Source organism: Paralichthys olivaceus, chromosome 5 (genome assembly GCF_024713975.1).
Source record: "Paralichthys olivaceus isolate ysfri-2021 chromosome 5, ASM2471397v2, whole genome shotgun sequence".
Taxonomy (NCBI): Eukaryota; Metazoa; Chordata; class Actinopteri; order Pleuronectiformes; family Paralichthyidae; genus Paralichthys; species Paralichthys olivaceus.
The window spans coordinates 8,438,884-8,459,087 of record NC_091097.1 but is presented as its reverse complement, the minus strand read 5'-3'; the positions used below and the strand labels follow the sequence as shown (position 1 = coordinate 8,459,087).

At 41.8% G+C, this 20,204-nt stretch overlaps 2 protein-coding genes across 2 annotated transcripts in view; both read left to right on the top strand.

Annotated features, from left to right (window-relative positions):
- The window catches only part of LOC109634263 (inactive phospholipase C-like protein 2), a 47,097-nt gene extending 30,691 nt beyond the window's left edge, over positions 1 to 16,406 (top strand). The window contains exons 4-6 of the mRNA XM_069524387.1: positions 2,730 to 2,805; positions 10,825 to 10,934; positions 14,577 to 16,406. Of these exons, the coding sequence (XP_069380488.1) occupies positions 2,730 to 2,805; positions 10,825 to 10,934; positions 14,577 to 15,026 (636 nt within the window). The 3' untranslated portion in view covers positions 15,027 to 16,406. The remainder of the gene's footprint in view (positions 1 to 2,729; positions 2,806 to 10,824; positions 10,935 to 14,576) is intronic.
- A 359-nt stretch (positions 16,407 to 16,765) lies between these two features.
- hcrt (hypocretin (orexin) neuropeptide precursor) lies at positions 16,766 to 19,511 on the top strand. Its single transcript, XM_020094464.2, has 2 exons — positions 16,766 to 17,843; positions 18,928 to 19,511. The coding sequence occupies exons 1-2, from the start codon at positions 17,760 to 17,762 to the stop codon at positions 19,291 to 19,293; spliced, it is 450 nt and encodes a 149-aa protein (XP_019950023.1). The 5' UTR covers positions 16,766 to 17,759; the 3' UTR covers positions 19,294 to 19,511.
- Positions 19,512 to 20,204: the final 693 nt, after the last annotated feature.

The following is a 20,204-nucleotide window of genomic DNA, read 5'->3' as shown; positions in this document are numbered from 1 at the left end:
CGCGAGGTTGCTGCGCCCGCGCTACTCTTTCTGCCGTCGACACCTACAGAGGTGCTCTGACATCAACAGCGACGCAGCATGCGGCTCCCAAAACGGATCTGCTTGGGCTTTTATGAGGCCCTAACCATGCAGGAGGCTTCCTGGCACTGTCAGAGCAACTCTCACGCTTCAGTCCACAGTACACGCTTTCTGGGGACAAACTGAACTTCACACCCGGAAATGAGAACATCCCATTCTACCCACATACCAACCCTTTAACCCCCCCAAAATCACTTGTTGTCCATTTTACCTGATTGGACATGGGTACTTAATTAATAAGAATGATTAATAGTCTGTTTTGTAAGCTAATGAATAAGGACATCACAAAAATGTCAGACAAGCAACTAAATCTTTACTAGAAAATGTTTTTTCAGGTCTTGTCGCTTTCCCCTGTCTGTTCATTTCGCTGTCCATGATAATATCCCTGCATCTTGTTCTCTGGTTTGTGGTATCACTGGGTAATATTGCAGTTAATAAAATGATGCACGTACATTAAACCATAGGTCCGGTCCTGAGGCTTGGGTATGTTTGGATTCATGGGTTTGTGTTTGCTTTCCAAAGACTGGCTTGGTGGCATGCTCCCCACTCAAGAACAGATGACTCTCTCTCTCTCTCTCTGTCTCTCTGTGTGTGTGTGTGTGTGTGTGTGTGTGTGTGTGTGTGTGTGTGTGTGTGTGTGTGTGTGTGTGTGTGTGTGTGTGTGTGTGTGTGTGTGTGTGTGTGTGTGTGTGTGTGTGTGTGTGTGGACGCTAGTGACCTCATAGCAACATTTCTGCCAACACCAGGCCATTTACTGTAGTGTGCAATCAGTGTGCTATGTGTGTCCTTAGTCCCCTAAGGACACACATAGCACACTCCTGTCCTTAGCAGCTGTTCATGTACATGATAATTCTTTGTCCATTTTGTCCATTAATTTGTACTCTTCCTATGGATAACTGAGGTGGACAATGCAATGCACCATACTTTAATATTTAGAGAATACAACCAGAAGGACAGCGAGAGCATACCTCCAACAAGGACCAGTAGAAACCACATTAAAATTCATTAGATCTGGATATGTATTTGGGTCAGTATCAAATTTTATCCGTTCTGTGGTTTTTGTGTCACACCTGCTAAATAACACACAAACAAACAAACACAAACCTAGAAAAAAAAATATAACGTCCTTGGCAGAGGTAAAAAAGAGCTTGGACATCTTTGTAGACTCATCATTTGCAGCAGCCGCATAGAAAGAAATCCTCTACAGTGTAGGCAGACGTGACCAGACTGCAGCGTCGCTTCAAGACAAGTTGCATTCAAGAGTCTTTTTATTAATAATCTTTTTTTTATTTGCCATTCATTTTACTTCAACTACTGCTCCCACAACACTCACCTACGCATTCATCTCACAATACTGACGTCCATTCTCTGGAGGTTAGTGAAGAGATTCATGGAAATGTAGATTCAGCAGATTCTTAATGCATTAAACATCAGAGCTTCTGCATTTTTATGATTTTACTTGAGGTTTCAAACGTCCCCTTGAGGAACGGACCATCTAAACTGAGCTCACTTTACAAAACTGTCTGCACTGAGACCAACTCTCATTAGGATAGCAGAACAAGAAAAGGCACACACACACACACACACACACACACACACACACACAGTATGTGCAGAGTCCATTTCCTGTCTCCCTGTAAACGGGAGTGTGAAACTTCATTAGTTTCCTCCTTGGCGCTGCAGGGCTGGTCCAGATGCTTCTCCTCAGCCTGTGGGATGATGTTTAGGGCACAAACTACATCACACTGGGATGGTCAGATACAAATGTGGAGGTGAAAATAGGGAGGAGCATCTCTCCCACTCTTCCCTTTTTTCACTTGTGGTACCAATACATGTCAATTCAGTGCAGATATACCTGGAGTCAGCTATAAATCTCCATCCATGTTGACAAGCTCTCAGCACATGTACAAATGAGCAAAGGAAAGAGATACAGACATGCACATGTACAGATACATGCATGTAAAAACACACTCAAACATACAGATTTGTTATGCAGGAAGGAGATGGAAAGCAATCAAGCCAGATTGTTACTGTGTACAGGCTTGTGATGCAAGTATATAAGTATAAAACCACTTCTGTATGTTGAGTATATCCTTATTCATACAATATTTATTCCAGCATCTTCACTCTCTGGTAAAGCCGACTGATTTACCGACTGACCTATATGAGCCTTTCACATATATAGCATTTATGTTTGCTGATATAAAGTAATTTTAGAGAGTAAATGTCCATGTTCTTCGTGTTGTATATATTTATTTGAATTTGTGTTTTATTTTTATTCATAGTTAATTTTAATAAAGTGTATAAAAATATAAAAAGGATTTTATAATGAAAAAGAAAAAGGAAGCAGTTTATATTTGGTACATTGGTATTGGTAACATTTTGTTTCCTCTTTTGTTTCTAGTTTGTTCCCTAAACAATCCATATTGGTTGAGCTTTGATATGTATGGTATATATTATCACTTATTATCAATGGCTTAATTGGATAAGAAATCACATAAAGACATATACGTAACAACAACCTTTGCTGTTAAACCTGAGCCAAGCCAAAATGAGGCCTGCCCTGTGTTTGGCTCGACCTCTGCTTTGCTTTCAAATTTACTGGTGCAATGCTGAGATGCAAACTAATCAAATGCAAACCTTTTTTATAGATGATCCAAACCAGCAGAACACTGATCGAGTCGGCTGATGTGGTCTACTCCAAACTCACACAAGCACAACGGGCAGGTACGTTTCCTCACTCAACACCAATGCTCCTCAGCTGCAACTTCCCACCCATCACTAGTGTCATTCAGAACTGGATGCCTAATCCAAGCAGATAATCTTTGGTATTTATTCAAATGATATAAAGGTTTGATCTTTTTCTGTTTTAGAATCTCTTATTTTATGACATTTCAGAAAATCAGCAGCATCAGTGTGAGACAAGGCAGGATAATGTAGATCTGTCTGCTAATGTGCCCAAGATGACTCACAATACAAGGAAAAGATTTGTGTCTAACAAATGAAATGATCTCCCTCACTGGCATTTCTTACTTATTTGTTTAAGTGAAAAATAAGATCATAAGACACAAAGCAACATAAAATCAGTTGAGGAGTCAAATATTTTCAGCTCCTCTGTTTTAAGATCAGAGTGAACTGTCTGCTATTAGTGTGTAAATCTTTTTAAACGTGTAACGCACCACGTCTTCTTGCCAAATTAGAATGAGTGCAGTGTATCCGCTCCTTCAGCATCTCCATCAAAAACAGTGGCTGCGGCTGATCAAGCGGGAGTTTGCACTATGTAGCCAGCCACAGATGCAACATCCACACTACTACATTTTTGTTTAAAAATGCATCAACTCCGCTATGGATATGCCTTGCGTCCACACTACTCCAGAGTAGTTTCCCTCTTTCATGCCCGACCAGGGCAATAAAGCATTTCTTAATTATTTAAAAATGTTTTAAATGGTGTCTGGTGTAAAAAGTCTGGCCTTTTAGAAAAAAGGATACAATTCACTATAATAATAATAATAATAATCATTAAGACAGAGAGAAAATCATGAAATCCTGTGGCTCGTCTTCCCAAGCCTCTTTTGCATTCAGCACTAGTTCTTCCTCATTTGCTTTGCTTCTTTGCCACACATCAGTGCCTCCGCTGAAGAACTCCTCAAATAGGAGTACATACGTTGAATACTTACATCTTCATTTTGCATGGTTGTGCCTCATTGTAATGCTGTAGGCAAATAATATGAAACTGACAGATTCGGGCCCATAATAGACCTCACAGCAGGCTGTGTAAACCCAGGAAGCCATTTGTAGTTTGTGTGTGTTGTTGCTTTGCATGATAAACCCAAAGTAGGCAGGGGAGGCTTGCTCTGTGGCACATGCCAACCCAATATCCTGAGGCTGATAAGCCAATTTAAACTCACTTTGGCCAGCTTTATTCCCCGGCTTCACACAGAGGCAAGCATATGCATCGCTCCCCCTCCACCCCACCACTACCATCCTAGCTGATATTCGTGCTGTGTGGTTACCCAGGGATGTGGGTTGAGCCACAGGGGCTTCCATCACAGAGCTGTCCCCCTGGCTCCAAGGTTCCCGAGCTCGGAGCTGGAGGCATCTTCAAACGCAATGACTGCAGAGTTAAGCTCAAACCCCACACGCTCGGCAGTAGCTGGATACCAGAGGCAGTTGCTTGGCTAACTGCTGCCATCAGGTGAATACTGAATGTCAACAATTTAGGAACAGCAGTTGGAAAATCAAACTGCGAGCTGTAATTAAATGTTTTATGAAAGGATTTTTAAAGCCCAAGGGTTGAAGTATTTTCTGGAGGAGCCTTATCCTCCAACAGAAGCAAAAACATGGCAATTCCTAAATCTCAAGTTACCACAAGAGCAGCAGCATTATGTAAGAGCGATACAATGAGACGGAGGGCTGCAGCGACAGCCCTGAGGGGCCTCAGCTGCATGCCAAACATAGCACTTTCCATATCGCCTACTCCCACTCCCCTGCCCCTGGCACTAACACGCAAGCCTCGGTCCAAACCGCCGCCATTCTCAAATATACACAACTTCCATGTCCGCTCATTCATGCTTCCAGATATCCACTGTAGTTTTGATAGTGATAAGTCAGGCAGAAAAAAAATATGAAAGTAAAACTATCATGCACAGATAGCTGCCGTTTCTCTGACATAATGTCGCATTACAGCTAACTGCCAGAAGAGCAGATGCCCCAACACTGTTTGCCAAATTCCAATTACTTACCTCTTCATTAAAAGAGCTATGAAATGTGACCTATCACCTCAAATCAAAATCGTGAAATAACATTTTTAAACTTTAAATTAAATTTAACCTTGTAGGCCTCAGGGAATATACGTTCTGAATTAATATTGGCTCATAATACAGAACAGAGTCAGTCTAAAAGCAGTTTTCATCACATAATTACACAGCGTTTTGAGGCTCATGCACAATTGTCTCAACTCAGAACTGCCATCATTTTACCAGGCTAATATTCACCAACTACATCGTCACATGGAGCACTAAGTATAGAATATTGTTTACGAATAAATAGGTATCTTTGCTTGTGATGCATGAATCACATTTAAGAGGATTTCAAGATGGAAGAAGTACTTGATGGGGGAAATTATGACGCCTAATACCGCTTCCATATGTCAACATTTTTAGATCTACGATAATAATCTTCCGTCTGCTCTATTACACCTAATACATGCAATTATTTTGCGATATGAATGCCAACACTTGTGTCCTGCTTTTCCACTCAGCATGCTCTTTGTCCTCTCCATCTGCTTCCTGTCCCATCAGGTCCCCGTTGTCTCTGTATGTGCTGCTGCTTTTGCTAGCAGATATATTTCACAATTTATTCAATTGTAGTTATGTTCTTCAAATGGAAAATAAATATAATATCTCTATCTAGCAATCAGTATTTTTATTGGGTTATGTACATTTTAAATAACTGCTAAACTTCTAGAGACCGTGAATTATTAATTGTGACATTGCTTTAACTTGACCTCCATGTTGCTGAATGTGTGACAGATAGAAAGGTTGAGAGGGTTGAGGAAAGCCACTTCAATCTAATTTTACAATCAAAGTCAGTGGATCTAATAAGATGATATCCAGATCCACCTGTTTCCCTGCTCAAAGGCAACAGCACTAGCCATCCTCTTTAAATGGGTTTTCTCCCTTTTTTCTCTCATCTCTGTCTTGTTTAGCCTGTGTCTCAGTTCATTATGAGCGTTTTTCATCCTCTGGAGAACGGGTGAAAAGCCACCGAGGACATTTGGATGAACTCGTTGCTCCCCGTCAAAACACTGCATCATTCTTGGCAGCTCAGGAGGCATGAATTTACCTCTTTTGACAGACTGACAAGCTCTGAATGCTCCCATCAGAAGCCGATTCGCAAGCCCCACGAATTTGTACAAACTGACGTTGACAATAGCAACAAGCCTGAATCACAGACAGTAATCGGCGAGTGGGAAAAAAAATATGAGGCGCGAGATGGAGGATTTGCATGGAATTGAAGGTTTTGTCTCTATGATCGATCTGAAAGCCAAAAGGTATAATTTTAATGGAATGACTGTGTGAGAAGTTGAAAAAGGTGCTATTAGAGGACATTATCAGAGAGAGAATGTGTGTGTGTGTGTGTGTGTGTGTGTGTGTGTGTGTGTGTGTGTGTGTGTGTGTGTGTGTGTGCGTGTGCGTGCACTGAATCTAAGCTTAATTTAAGGCCTTTGTTTGAACCTGACACTTTAGCCCCAGTTAAAAATGTTCTGTGCTCATCAGCTAAATGCTGTTGTGACAAAGCCATAATCAAAATGACACTCTGCTGGCAGTTTGAAACGAGGGACCTGAACTAACCTCTTCCATCCCAACTTGCCTCTCATTCTCAATATGAGCAATGTGAAAATGACTGGCACGTCGGCAGATTCATCGCTCGTACCGTAGCATTGCTTGAAAATGTTGATGGATAGTTATGGACTGCTGTTTTTTTCTTTTCCTAGCTGCCTCTGTTTCCTAGTTTCCTTCCCGTGTTTAGTTTATGCCCAGTCATTATTGCAGCTAATCAGTTTAATTTGGGCAGTAAGGCTGACGTGTTGATGAGGATGGAGAGGTGCTTGATGAACCCCCCCCCGCGGGCACTATTGATGGCTCTGCATCACACACACCACTAATAGGGGGCCAGATAGACAGCTGGGATGCACACACTGGCACCTCCAGATGCTACCACTGTGTGGGTGTGCGTGTGTGTGTACAGTACACTCGACAATGGCTTATGCGTATGCACACAGATCAAATCTATTTGTGCATGGAGAGAACAACTCCCACTCCAGCCTCTGCTGCACTGACTTCTTCAGCGTTCACTGGATTTCCTTAAGTAAGCGTGTCTGTCATCAGAAAGACTGAGTTTAGCTGCAAGTAGAACAGAGGCTATAGAGCCTTAGAGACGGGCAATTACTTAATTAAGCCATTTATACAACATCTCTGTGCTCCTCTCTGAGCATCTCTTTGTGTTCAGCATCTATGCTGTGAGAGGGTTGGTTACCGAAATCCTTTCCTAAACGGCTGGTACCTACAGTATACTGGCCCTAATCACAATGCAGATTTCTGGGCCTTATTTCAGTGCCTGAGCTATTCCCTGCAGGCAACATAAACATTGCAGCATGTGCATTGTTAACAACACACTCTCTACATGGCTCTGGCAGCACTAGCCTCCAGCTACCTAGTAGCTACCTGAAACTCGAGTTGACACAACAGCAAAAAGCCTAAAGCTAAAAGGTCAAAAGTGCTTCCAAACTTCATGCAAAAGAATTCCAATAGCCGAGAGCAGGGAGCACCAGCTTGTAGATTTGGTGGTGGTTTGCAACTTGTTGTTTGCGATCTGCCAGTAAGAGAAGAAGAATAAGAAGGAAGGGAGGAACACGACAAACTTAATGAAGAAACTGGTGATGCACAGGACACATTTGGATACAGAGGGATGCACCATGTTTGACTATTTGTGTAATTTTCGTGACACTATGCCAAGCACATCAGCCACAAGGGGGGTGTCCCTGGCCCCACCACTGCTGTATGAAGAAAGTACAAACTGTTATTCAGGGTTAAATTATTGAGGTGGGGTAGGTTTTTTTAATAATTGTGTGAATTTGTTATGTAAAGTTGTTAAGAGTTTTGCAGTTCTTTGTATATTCCAACGAGGTTTACTTTAAACTATTACAGTAACAGTAAATATTTTCAGTTTCAACTTTACAATTTGCCTAGCAATAAAAGACCCATTCTTATTGATGATCATTTGTTTTGGGCTTTTTTAAGGAATACATTTTTTTGGCACCGTAAAGGCAACGGAACCGTTGTAAAAGTAACTATTTAGCGTCAACCCCAGCTGTGCAGGCGTTCAGGGGTCCAGTTTGAACGTGGCTCTGCATCCAGCCATGCTAAAACAGGGCAAATCCACCTGGTTTTAGAGCTGCTGCCTCCCTGCAAACCTGACTGTGCTTATTTATTGATGCGCAGACCCCCCAACTGACCACTGTGTTAGGTATATGGTTTGAGGCTGCACCGTTCCATTACCATTGAAATCCAGGGGATGAAGACACCTCCCTCCCTTCATTCCTCCTTGGCTATATAGAGTCACTGTTGGCCCGGCTCCTCCGCAGCTGGAAATCCCCCCTCTCTATTTGCAGCTATGATATTCTGCTTAGGCTTTGCAGTGTGTATGACTCGACATATATTAATGAAACACTGATCCAACTATATCTCCCTCTCACCTTCTCTTGTCTTTGGTTTCATCAGATCCAGCTTTGAGATTCTGTTTGATTTTATTTATTTTTTCATTTATTTACCTTTCTCTCTCTCTTTATCTGAGCATTGTGTTTGGAGTAAAAGAGTTGCAGCAGCAGCTGTCATTACAAAGCCAAAGCCCCTCTCTGCTCTATGCAGACACTGTAAGCCTTTACTGGGGCTTTGTGTGTGTGTGTGTGTGTGTGTGTGTGTGCGCTCAGAGGGGACATATTGTTGTCCCCTTTGTCTTTTTGTTGATCTAAGCACCAATTTTTCTCTCTCCCTGTAGTGTTGAATGTGCTACGGGGGCTGAATTCTGTTTATTCTGTTTATTAACTCAAAGTTCAGTTTTAGTGACAGTAAAGAAAAGCAATCAGTGGACTGTTGCAGGGAGGAAATGCTCAATAATTGGGAAATTAAAAGCTTGAAGAGGCTGTAAAGCCGCCTCTAGCTAATTTCATCCCTCATTCAGCTCTGCGCAGGCCTCACTCCCCAAGTCCTGGGATCACAAACCTGCCTTGACTCGGCTCTGCACCAGCAGTGGCCTATACACAGGATTATTAGATCAAATCAGCCCTAAACCCCGTTAACACAACTTTCAGACTCAGAAACAGATATTCTGCACTGGATCCACATCATCATTTATATGGAAATGAGAGCAACCCGGCGACTGGGGGCCAGAGAGGGTGTTTTTTGAATTCACTGGTTGACCTCCTGATCTGTTTAATCGCTCTGCAGATTATTGGGGGAAATTCTTTCTCGTAGTTTCAAACATACAGTTATGTTAAGTTCCAGAGGGAGGGTGGGCGGCAGAACATGGATGAAGAGTTGCAGCCAAATCAGATACAATTGGAGTCAATCGCGACCTCTTCTTCAGACGTAATAAAACAACAGAAAAATGTAACATGCCTCCATACTGCTCGTTTGGTGTCATCAAAGGGTCCGCAAGCCCCGACATTCGTATTAGACTCATCATTTACACCATGTTTTTAGCCTAAATGTCTGCTGATATCTTACGAGATTCATTCTGTCGAATACCCTTTAAGTGATTATTTGACATTCCATCAGCCCCCTAATTTTTCTCTGCCAATGAGGTTTGTTTGTTTGCCTGTTAGCTGGCAGGATTCTGCAAAATCTAGACAGATTACCACAGAACTTGGGGGAAGGATGTGTTATGGATCACAAAAGAACCCATGAGATTTTTGTGCAGATCAGAATCAGGGTGCAGTTCCAGGAAAAAAATTGTTGTACTTTCTTCACATTTTAACATTTCCGTTGATAACTCGCTCCAATATTTATGAGTGTGTGGTATTTGCAGAACCAAATAAAAATCTTGATCTAGTTTAAACGTGGTTTTATAATGGGTTGGGCCTTGGCAGAGGTAGGCGCCATTCTAGTTAGATATGAAACTGCCAATCAGCAACACCCTTCCTGATTATTCCTGCCTACTTTGTTTGTTTTGTGGAGTAGGAGACAGTGTGACCGCATCAGTAAACAGAGAGAGCATGGCGTACTAGCACTAAATATTAAACCAACACATTTTTTTGTTCAGTATAATATAGCTATTTAAATTAGGATCTTGAGGTATTTTGAGACAGTTTGCCTCTGAACTGAGGTCATTGAAAATGTTTAATTAAAGACCTAAGTGTAGTTGAGGTGCAGTAAACTTCAGCTGGCAGTTTATTAGGAACACATAGGAAGGGTGGGAGCAAGTGTGAAACGTACCTGAAAAGCTCTTAGACTTTCAGAGGGGGGGGATTAAACTGTGTGAACATTTTTGATGCTGCACGTGTTGTATTGTACAGAGGCAACAGACAGAAGCTGAGTTCTAAAGAGTGACCAACCTCTAATGGCGGTCCTTTTTGTAAATGGCAGCGTATTGTGTTTTGTCAGTTTCTACAGTGATTCAAAGCTGCGGCGGTGTCAGGTCAGTTGTCAGGGACAGACTGACAAGCTGGCAGAGACTTACAGCTTTAGGAGGAGTATGTTCTTAAAGCACTGAGGATTAGTAATGGGCTGCCCAGGATAAATGAAGCTAGACCTACACAGATTAATTAGAGGTTACCCTGCATTGCACTGCCTTGATCTGACCCCCTTATTGTAATTCAACATGTTGAATTGCGTGAAATTATCCTAAAGAATTAGCTCAGTGCCTTTTGCTCTGCTGGCTTTTGTGTTGCAATTCATTTCTATTTAATGATTAACTACTGTAGTTAATGTACTGGAAGTTTTTTAGATTTTATGAAATAGCAAATAAAAATGACTTTTTATACTATTTGACATTTTACTTACAACAAGAAAAGCAACCACTTTAAAAAGATTATATAAATGCCTAACTCTTCTAATAAGGTTTAAACTGTGTTTTTTTATATATATATATAGTTATTATAGTCGCATTTTTAATGTGATATTTCTGAAATATATTTTCTATTAAAGTTCTATTTTACATATATATGTTATGCGTGTCTGTGTCCAGGTCTGGATTTCCATGAGGACCTGCATCGCATCGGAGCAAAGGAAGGTCTGAAAGGCCGCAAACTCCAGAAAGCCATGGAGAGCTACGCGTGGAACATCACTGTGCTCAAGGTGAGACAAAATAAACCATGCACTCGCTGGTGGTCTTCAGCACAACAAAGACCCCCACATAGTACTTTATCTCCAGTGTGTGTAATACCTTTGATTGATGTCAACATGTGAGATTGTATCGCAGACTGTAACGAGCTGGATAAGCAATCCTCAACCCTGAGATTAAACTACATGGTGTCTTAAAAAAGCTCCCTGGGCTAATAGTGTTTTCCTCCTCTGTAATCCCTAATCCCTTAATTAATTGCTGCTGATTCCAAGTACTGTTTTATTTATTGCTTATGTAACCATCTTGACAAGATACCATACGACTGCTCACACAGACGTTGCTCAGCAGGATGCATTCTTGTCTCTGCCTGTCCCATGACACGGGAGATAAGGTTGCCTACTGCCTTCTTCTTATTGGTTCTATGTAGTGGGACCAGAGTTGCGCTGTGGGCCTGTCCTGCTAAGTAAGGAAAGAGCAGCCGGGATATTTTTATCTCATCTCATCACCCTGAAATCATTGGGTATTGAAAGAGGAAGCTCCCAATTGGCTGAGCTTTCCACTGGAGTGTCAGGTACACGTTTGATTGCTTTGTTCATTTTTCATGATGGCCTCATCAGAAAGCACCTAAAGCGAAGATTTATGGGAGCAACTCTCATTTTCTGTTCAAAAACAATTACTCTGTTCTATCGTAATCCTCCCCTATTTTGATTAAATGATTAATAGTTTAGATATTTGGGAGGCTGTAAATGACAAACACCCAACTTTATTGGTTTTTAAATGCATAATCAAACTTTTTAACATTTTAAATGTTATGGCCATTATACTTGTAGATCAGTATTAAGTTCTGTCTTCTTGTTATTCTGGAAATATTACAGTCACTTTGTGTGCACCAGCCAGATTAATTTTAATTAAGTAGCATAGCAGGTGGACACCGGAACCTAATCCCCATGTCCCCCTAACTCCCATGACTCCCAAACCTCCCCCGTGTCCAAAAACACACATGTCCCCCTGTTGTGCTTCTAATTTTTTCAACTCTCTACACGAAGGCATCTTGGCGTCCATATAACTCCTCCTCCTCCTCATCTTCCTCCTGCAATTCACAGTTGTAATCTGTGTCTCACAGTGAACATTTGGTGGGAGCCTGTCGCCTGATTGCCAAGACTGGCAGCCGTGCCCGTTATTTCACCTGTTAGTGTCTCCAGATCCTCAGCGGGCGGGGAAGCGCTTGCTGCTATGATAGTGAGACGCTGAGAGGAAGAGAATCTGAGAGTCACGTCTTCTCTCTGTCACCAGACGGCACCAGACGTTGACAGTTACAGTTTCAGATCAGAGCTGTCATGGTGAATGAGGGTGTTTTGCCCAGTGATACCGCCCCGTCACACAATGAACCTTCCTGTCATGAGAAACAAAAGTCAGATAAACAGGATGAGGCTTTGAAGCAAATGTCTCTTAACAGTTACAAGCATCAAAAGGTTTTGCTTTCTCCCAAATCAACCCCAAGTGTGGTTTTTATTTTAACCAGAACGTGACTCAGAGCACAAATTCTGTGAGCTCAAATTGAATCAATCTGCACCAAATTGCACATACTCATATCAATCCTGTAAATATGTCTGGGTTTTTTTCATCGAGATCCATTAATTATTATTATTATCAAAAATGCAAGTTTACTGGGTTCCTTTTTGACCCATGTCCCTTCAGTCCACCAAATCGTGGAAATCCATTCTGTATTTTTTGCGTAGGTTGAAAAACAAACAACCGCACGATCAACAAAGAAACAAAAAAACGGACATGACCTTGGCAGAGGTAGTTAACAGTTGTTTGGGGCACATAATTAATTCTACATAATGAATCATCTCTTGCTGAAATAGCTCCGATTTTGCTGTGGGAACTCTTTGCATCACATAGCTGGCCAAAGCCTTGCAAAGGGAACTCTGGCCTCATTTTGTTTTACCATCTCTCATTTTCTGATGCTTCTTTTTTGTGTTCCAGTGAAACCATGAATACAACTGTCCGCTGGAGATGCATTTTTCTCAGTTTCACTTATGATCCACCATCAAACATCTTTCTCCGTCTACATCCTTAAAATAATTTACTCAAGGCAAATCATTTACAAACCAGGGGAGATTATAGGCTTGAGTTTAATGAGGTTATAGTGGGGGCATTTGGTGGTAAGCCCCCCCACTGTGAATAGCTTTTAGGCCAGTACTGGTAAATATACTTGAATTCCAGTCCCGTCCGAATTTTCAGCTCAGGAAGCAAAAAACAAGCTTCTCCTGATCTTATTTTAGGCCTGGTGAGTCATGACTTACATAATTTTTTTTCCCCATGTGTTCGTGGTTTGCGTTCTGGAGTGGCTCAGGTAAAAATGCCACTTGCAGTTATAAGCAATCACCAGGGGGTAGAGCATTGAGTGTTGATTTCGGTGCAGCACCTCCACTCATCACACAGTATGTCAGACACGTTGTGCCTGCCTTGCTGCTCCGGGATCTTCGCCCCCTTGCACCGCGAACACTTTGGTCTGGTGCAGTACAGGTCATCCTTTGCCTCCTGTCGGGAATGTTGGCCCAATGAGCTGTCACAGCGGGTCAGAGAGTCCAGAGTGAAGTTCGGTGGGAGGGAGGGAAATATATGCAGATGCACAGATGTGAAGGCAACTGCTGTCAAGTTGCTTTGGGAGCAGATGTTGGAGGAGTGCTGATGTACAGAAAGTGTTGGAGCTGAAGTGCAGGAGAAGAGGCCTGAGAGAGTTTGTAAAAGCATGTGGTTGCATTTCTTCTTTTTTCTTTTTCTTTTCACAGTTCTAATAATATAAGTACCTCACACATTGAAATAACCGCCACGTTCCCACATGGCAGAGACAGCAAGCCTAAGGAGGGAGGCAGGCAGCGATGGCAGCAGTCCAGACGGACTTGACAGTGCTGTATAGCGAGATGCCTGCCCCGACCACTTCCTCCACATATGGCGGAGACTCATCTCTGAGTGCTCCCAAATAAATTACAGAAATGTAGTATAACATTATCACCATATGAAATCACTTTTCGCCAGAAGAGTGAAGCAGTTGGAAGAGCTGGCATGCAACCAAAGGCCTTCATTTAGTGGCTTTATACTGCCCCCTTCTGCCACTTGCTAGGTAATGCTCTTTGGACAAAATAGTCCTCAATCCTTTTTTATTAGTGTTTTTCGAGGCCTAATCTTCAATTTGGTAACACATCTGCCCAACAGGCCAAACAGTCTCCTTATAAAACCACATTTAAATTCAATAGATCCAGATTTTTATACCAATTTGCACACAATCATAAATGTCAGTTACTTTTTTTCTTCAAGATCCATGAATTACCTTAGAAAATTGTGCAATTTTGAAAAAACAATTCCTGTGTCTGCACCAAAATTGAATGGGCTTTTCCCTGACCCATACTGCATCCTGCCACCAAGATTAATTAAAATTGTTTAACTGTTTTTGTGTAATCCTGCTTACAGACAAACAAACAAGTGGACAGGAGTGAAAACATAACTTCCCTAGGGAAGTTCTACAAAGTAGGAAAGAGCTGGAAATCAAAGACATGTCCTGATGCTTTTCCTGCCTTAAATCTTGTATGGCATGTTATTCACCAAGCTGTCTGTCTCTTTCTTTCTGTCTCCCTCTGTCTCAACCTCAGGGCCAGGCCGACCTGCTGAAACATGCTAAGATCGAGGCCCTGGACACGCTGCGTCAGATCCATTGTGCAGCTCAGTCTTGCGGCCTCAGTAAAAACGGAGCAGTTTCCCCCCAGCTCCAGCATCATCCTCACCACCACCCACTTCAACAGTTCCAGATACAGCAGCAGCCTCAGGCCAAGCCCCATCCACAGCCTCCACCACTGCACCAGCCCCAAACCCAGCCCCAGGTCGCACCTCAGGCTTACCTCCATCCCCTTCCTCAGCCACACCCCCAGCCACCAGCCCTCCCCCTGGTTCAAACTGTTTCAAAACCGCCAGCCTACCCTCAACCCCCACCCCTACCTCAGCTTCCGTTTCAGTTCCAGTGCCAGCAGCAGACGGTGGCGGGACCTCTTGAAGCCACCCCTGAGAAAGAGACCGTCTGCGACAATCCCGCGGGATCCTGCTGACCCGCAGCCTGTGCCCACAGAGAATCTTTCCCAAAGAGAGACAGAGAGGGCGAGACAGAGGCAGAGATGCAGAAAGGTGTAGGAGAAAAGCAGGAGGCCGGTAACAAAAGAGAGATGGAGGAAGTAATGGAAAGGGTTAAAGAGATGATGATGATGACGAGGAAGACTCGTCGTGTTAGGAGCGAGACACAAGTCTGAGAGGAGGGAGGGAAGAAGAGACCTGACACTGGAAAGGTGATGTTTATTTTTCTTTTCCATCTGAGCCAGATGGTTTTGGTCTCTTCTGTTTTTCTCTCTTGTCAAAAGGATTGTGTTCCCACATTGGAATGCATTCAGTAAATGTAACAGTAGGTTGGATATCCTTGTCTCTCTCTGGGCAGTGCTAGTTACATGCCCCTCCACTATGTACTCTAGCTCTGTGGGTACAGGCTTTACCTCACATTGGCGTTTTAATGTCACAAATTTGCCTTTTTTTCATTTCTGGAGACTCCTCGCATGTCTTTCAGCTTTTTGTTTCTTCATGCTCCTTCTTCTCCATCTTAGACACAAAGCTGCAAGAGATCCCTCACTACCATCAGTGAAGAGGATGCCACTTTCATTTGAAGTGCACAAGGTAGAGCACCTTCTCTAGGCCGAGCTCTGTAGGAGTCACACATGACAGTTTCAGCACAACCAAGGGAGTTGTGGAACTAAAATAGAAATAAACAACGTGCAGCTGTGTAGATGCTCCGCTCACGTCCCCTGCTGGTGTAAACCTCCATAAATCCCCACACACCTCCAGTATCATTCCTTAAGATTTTCATTTTCATTTAATTGCTGGACTCCCACCCACCCCTCCCCCGACAGGGTCTCCTCGTCTTCTCCCCAGGGGCTGTGTGTGTGTGACGTTACGTGAGTTGGTGTTTTGGTCCCCGGGGTGGAGCTAGCCCGCATCCTTGAGCCAATCACAACTGGAATATGTGACCCTTGCCTGTTAGAGGTCAAAGGTCAACAGCAACATGGTACTGCTGTTAATAAAAACACAAGATAAAGTAAATATAGATGTAAACTGTATGTAAAATGTACGAAGGGAAAAATATATTGCTATAATAACTCTCGCAGACACAGCCATTAATGATTGATATTATAATAATTGTTGTTAGTTCTATTGATATGCTGATTCTTTTGTAACATTACCTCCACATATACAGTGATCTGACACATGCTGTTGTGTGGTGCACATTAGGACAACCGGTGCATGTGGGCCTGGAATGAGGGATTACGGGCCAGTGCCACATCACCAGTGTCAAACAATAACCTGACATGTGTATCACTGCAAAGTGAGTGTGGATTCTGTAAGAGTTCTTTTGAGTGGCCCATTAAAACTGGCTTCATTGTTTATCCTGTCTCCTCTTGTTCATTACTAATGGGAAAACACCCAAATGTTTTGTATACTGGGATCTTAAATAATTGACCTGAATTTGAGCAATGTATCAATCTACAAATATTTCCTGGAAATTGTTGTTTGAGAGTGACAGTCATCTCGACATCACTTGATCTCGAGAGCCTTTTGAAAGCAACTTTCACATTGAATGTAAAGCAATTAGAAGCAATCAATAAAGCTTTCCAAAGCCCTATTGATTGCTTCTGATGCACTGTTAATTCCCTCGATATAAAATTCCCTTTCCTATCAATAAACAAGGAATGGGCTATTTTTTAGTACTATTCAGTTTGTCTATTTATAGCAGTGCTTCCTTTTGGCTGGGAGGATGGCAAGATGAAAAGAGGAATCTTAAGTCAGTCAGTAACTGCTTTCAAGGGATTTTTGTTGTTATGTCTTTTCTACTTATGATAGTATTTTCTGGTTAATAAACAGGCTGAGCTGGGGGCTACTGGCCTCCTGGATTAATATTAACAAGGGCCCTTCTCTTAGCAGTCATTCCTAGCCGTGGGTCTGTATATTCATCCATCCATGATTTAAACGGCTTATCCTTTGAGGGTCGTGGGGGCCTTGAGCCAATCCTAGCTGACATTGGGCGAGAGGTGGGGTACACCCGGTCACAGGACTGACCTATAGAGAAAACAACCAGAGTGATCTCAACTCCAGGCAACTGACCTGACTTGCATGTTCTTTAATTGTGGAAGGAAGCTGGAGAAAACCACAGACAGACACATTGGGAACATGCAAACTGTTCAGGTTCGAACCAAGAACCTTCTTGCTGTGTGGTGAGAGTTCTAACTGTGCCCCGTATATTCCTCAACTTGTTTGTGTAAGAACTAGAAAATTCACAAAATTGTTCTTGATGTGTCAGAATGGCACCTTTTGTATAAGGGAGAATAAATAGTAGAAGCTCATTAGCATGACTTTTGAATGGGCTCGTTATTAGAACTGAGTAAAGGGCATCAGGGCTTTTTATGTATCTGTATGATATTTTAGAGCTCATTGGTCGCATTAGCTAATTGACTTCGATCCCTCACTACTCACTCTAATGGCATGTCTTAATAAACCTTTGGCACGCGGCCACAAAGACATACCTGTTGTTCATCGGTGGTCCAGAGGTGTGCCCTGGAGATGAGACTAATTACTGGAAGCGAGCTTGACAGCAGCCCTCTAAATGAACAAGCGGCTGAAACAAGGGAATTGGAGGGTTTTGTGTTTGGCCTGTATGACGTCCAGACAGGGATGACGACTTGAACAGCACAGAGCAATATAAGAGACACGTGTTCTTCCCCTTGGGGTGATAAGAAGATCAGATGACTCCCCCTCACACTAACCAGAAGATGTCGTGGTCTTCCCTCAACCTCCAGAAGGCTGCTGGGATGGACACGTCTAACAGGGTAAGACTGATGAGATTTTGTCTGAAATTGATGAAAATAAGTTGCTGTGTTGATTGCGTTGTTTAAAGTTGCATCAGAATTTTTACTCATTTACCAAGAAACTGAATGATTAGAGTTCAAAATGTTCACCATGTTCAAATGGTGAAACCACAGTGCTTTGGTTGTATAGTATCAAAACTTGGACATTGGAAATAGTAGAAACAGTTTATTGGAAGTAGTCATGGTCATCAATGTCTTTTTTTTCCATTTTATTTTATGTTAATCAATGTAATTTGTATTTTCTATTTCTTGTTTTTGTTTATTTATTAATTATTAATTAACCATATCTGCATCTATTGTCATGCATCTGTTCATTCCAAAAAATAATAATGTTAATGAAATAAATAAAAACACAAAAATAGCTAATCAAAGATATAGGCAAACTGTTGAGCAATGACTGTACCTTTGTAATCACCATAAGCTAAACTTTACAAAATAAAAATGCTTTCTATTAGATTTCATTATCTTTATTTATGCAATGTAATTTTATGTAACCACAGTTAAATCCTGAATATACTGGGGTTATTCTTTCTTATGCTCACACTGCATATTTACGCTTATGCCTACATTTTGCCCACCAAAGCTGCTGCACATGCTGCATATATACTGTTTATTTTGCATATATATTGACATAATCATATCCTTACTGTTATTTATTTGTTTATATCAAAACATATGTACATTATTCTGCACTTCTACTGCTTTCCTTGACAAATAAAATCTAATCTAATAACAATTTGATTCAGAATACATTTCATATCCATTATGTGCAGATAAAGGTTTGAGGACAGTACCATTATCCCAGTCATTGACGACGATGATGATTTTCTATGTATTCTTGACTACAGGTCAGGGCTTATGTATGTTATGTAAATGTCAGCATCGTCTTATGGCAGATTCAGTGATTCATATTCATCATTTGGATTTCTTGTGAAAAGTGAATAATTTTACCAATAAAATGACTGAAGAAAATATAATGTTATAATTCAAATGCACATGGGAAAAATAATCACTTCAGTGTAAACAAATCTCTATCACCCCGCAGAAAGTCCTAGTGCTGGTCTTGATGCTGCTGCTGTCTCAACTGACATGTGACGCTCACAGCATGTCTGAGTGCTGCAGACAACCATCTCGCTCCTGTCGCCTCTACGTGCTGCTGTGCCGCTCCGGTAGCAGTACCACGGGGGGATCCCACACTGGAGATGCTGCTGCTGGCATCCTCACCCTGGGCAAACGGAAGGAGGATGAGCATCGCTTGCACAGCCGACTCCACCACCTACTGCAGGTCTCCAGGAACCAGGCAGCAGGGATCCTGACCATGGGGAAGAGGACAGAGGAGAGGGCCGCAGAGCTGTACATGGACTGGATGGCTCGGTCAGGAACCACCATCACAACACCCCACCCTGGGTGAAGGCATACTTATATCTCATGGTATAAATATACTGGGACACTGTTCAAATGTAGGTAGTAAAATCACACTTATTTTGTGAGTGGTATTTAATAAAATGTATATTTTATTGCTCATGGGGAATGTTGTTTTTTTTTCATGTGCCTTTTGAAAGTGATATGATTCGCATTGGCCTGTCAGAGAATATTAAGGCATTGTACAATAAAAAAACAAAGCTGAAACATGTCTATCGTCATTATTTTCGGTCGGCACCCTAACAATGTTATCCAAGCAGGTCAGTACTTTGCTCACCTGAGATTTACAAAAAATTTCATAATGAATTATTCAAATTAACATAAAACTGAAACCTAAAATACAATATTCTCCAGAATTTTCTAATGTGACTCCAACAATAGTTTTCCCAGGACCAAAGCTGAAGATACTTATTTATGACTTAAGAAATATTTTAAAAATCTTTCTGCATACATTCTATCTAAAGAAAGAAACAGCTGGGATTGAAATAACTCCAGAATCATGGGAACAGTATTTTCTATGACCTTCAAAAAAAAAAACCACTCAGTGTGAATAAATATTCACACTGACCATCCAACTAAAATGAAAAACTATCTTGCTAGATCAGGATTTACTGCACAAGTGAGAAGAAGACAGAATATCTGATATATTGTTTTGTTTCAAATACTATGACACTGGGAGAAAAAAAACACTGACTTTTTTCATAATATGCACTAAGAAGCACAACAAAGTGCAGGAAAGAAGAGCGCCACAAGATGGTGCTGATGCTTTTAAAAGAGAATAAATATAGAGGCGATGTCATTAAATAATGTAATTATCCAACAGGATGACTCAAAGCATTGGTGTCTACTGTAACTTTGGTTTACCTTGATGAAGATATGAGTCTCTGATCCAGTATAACA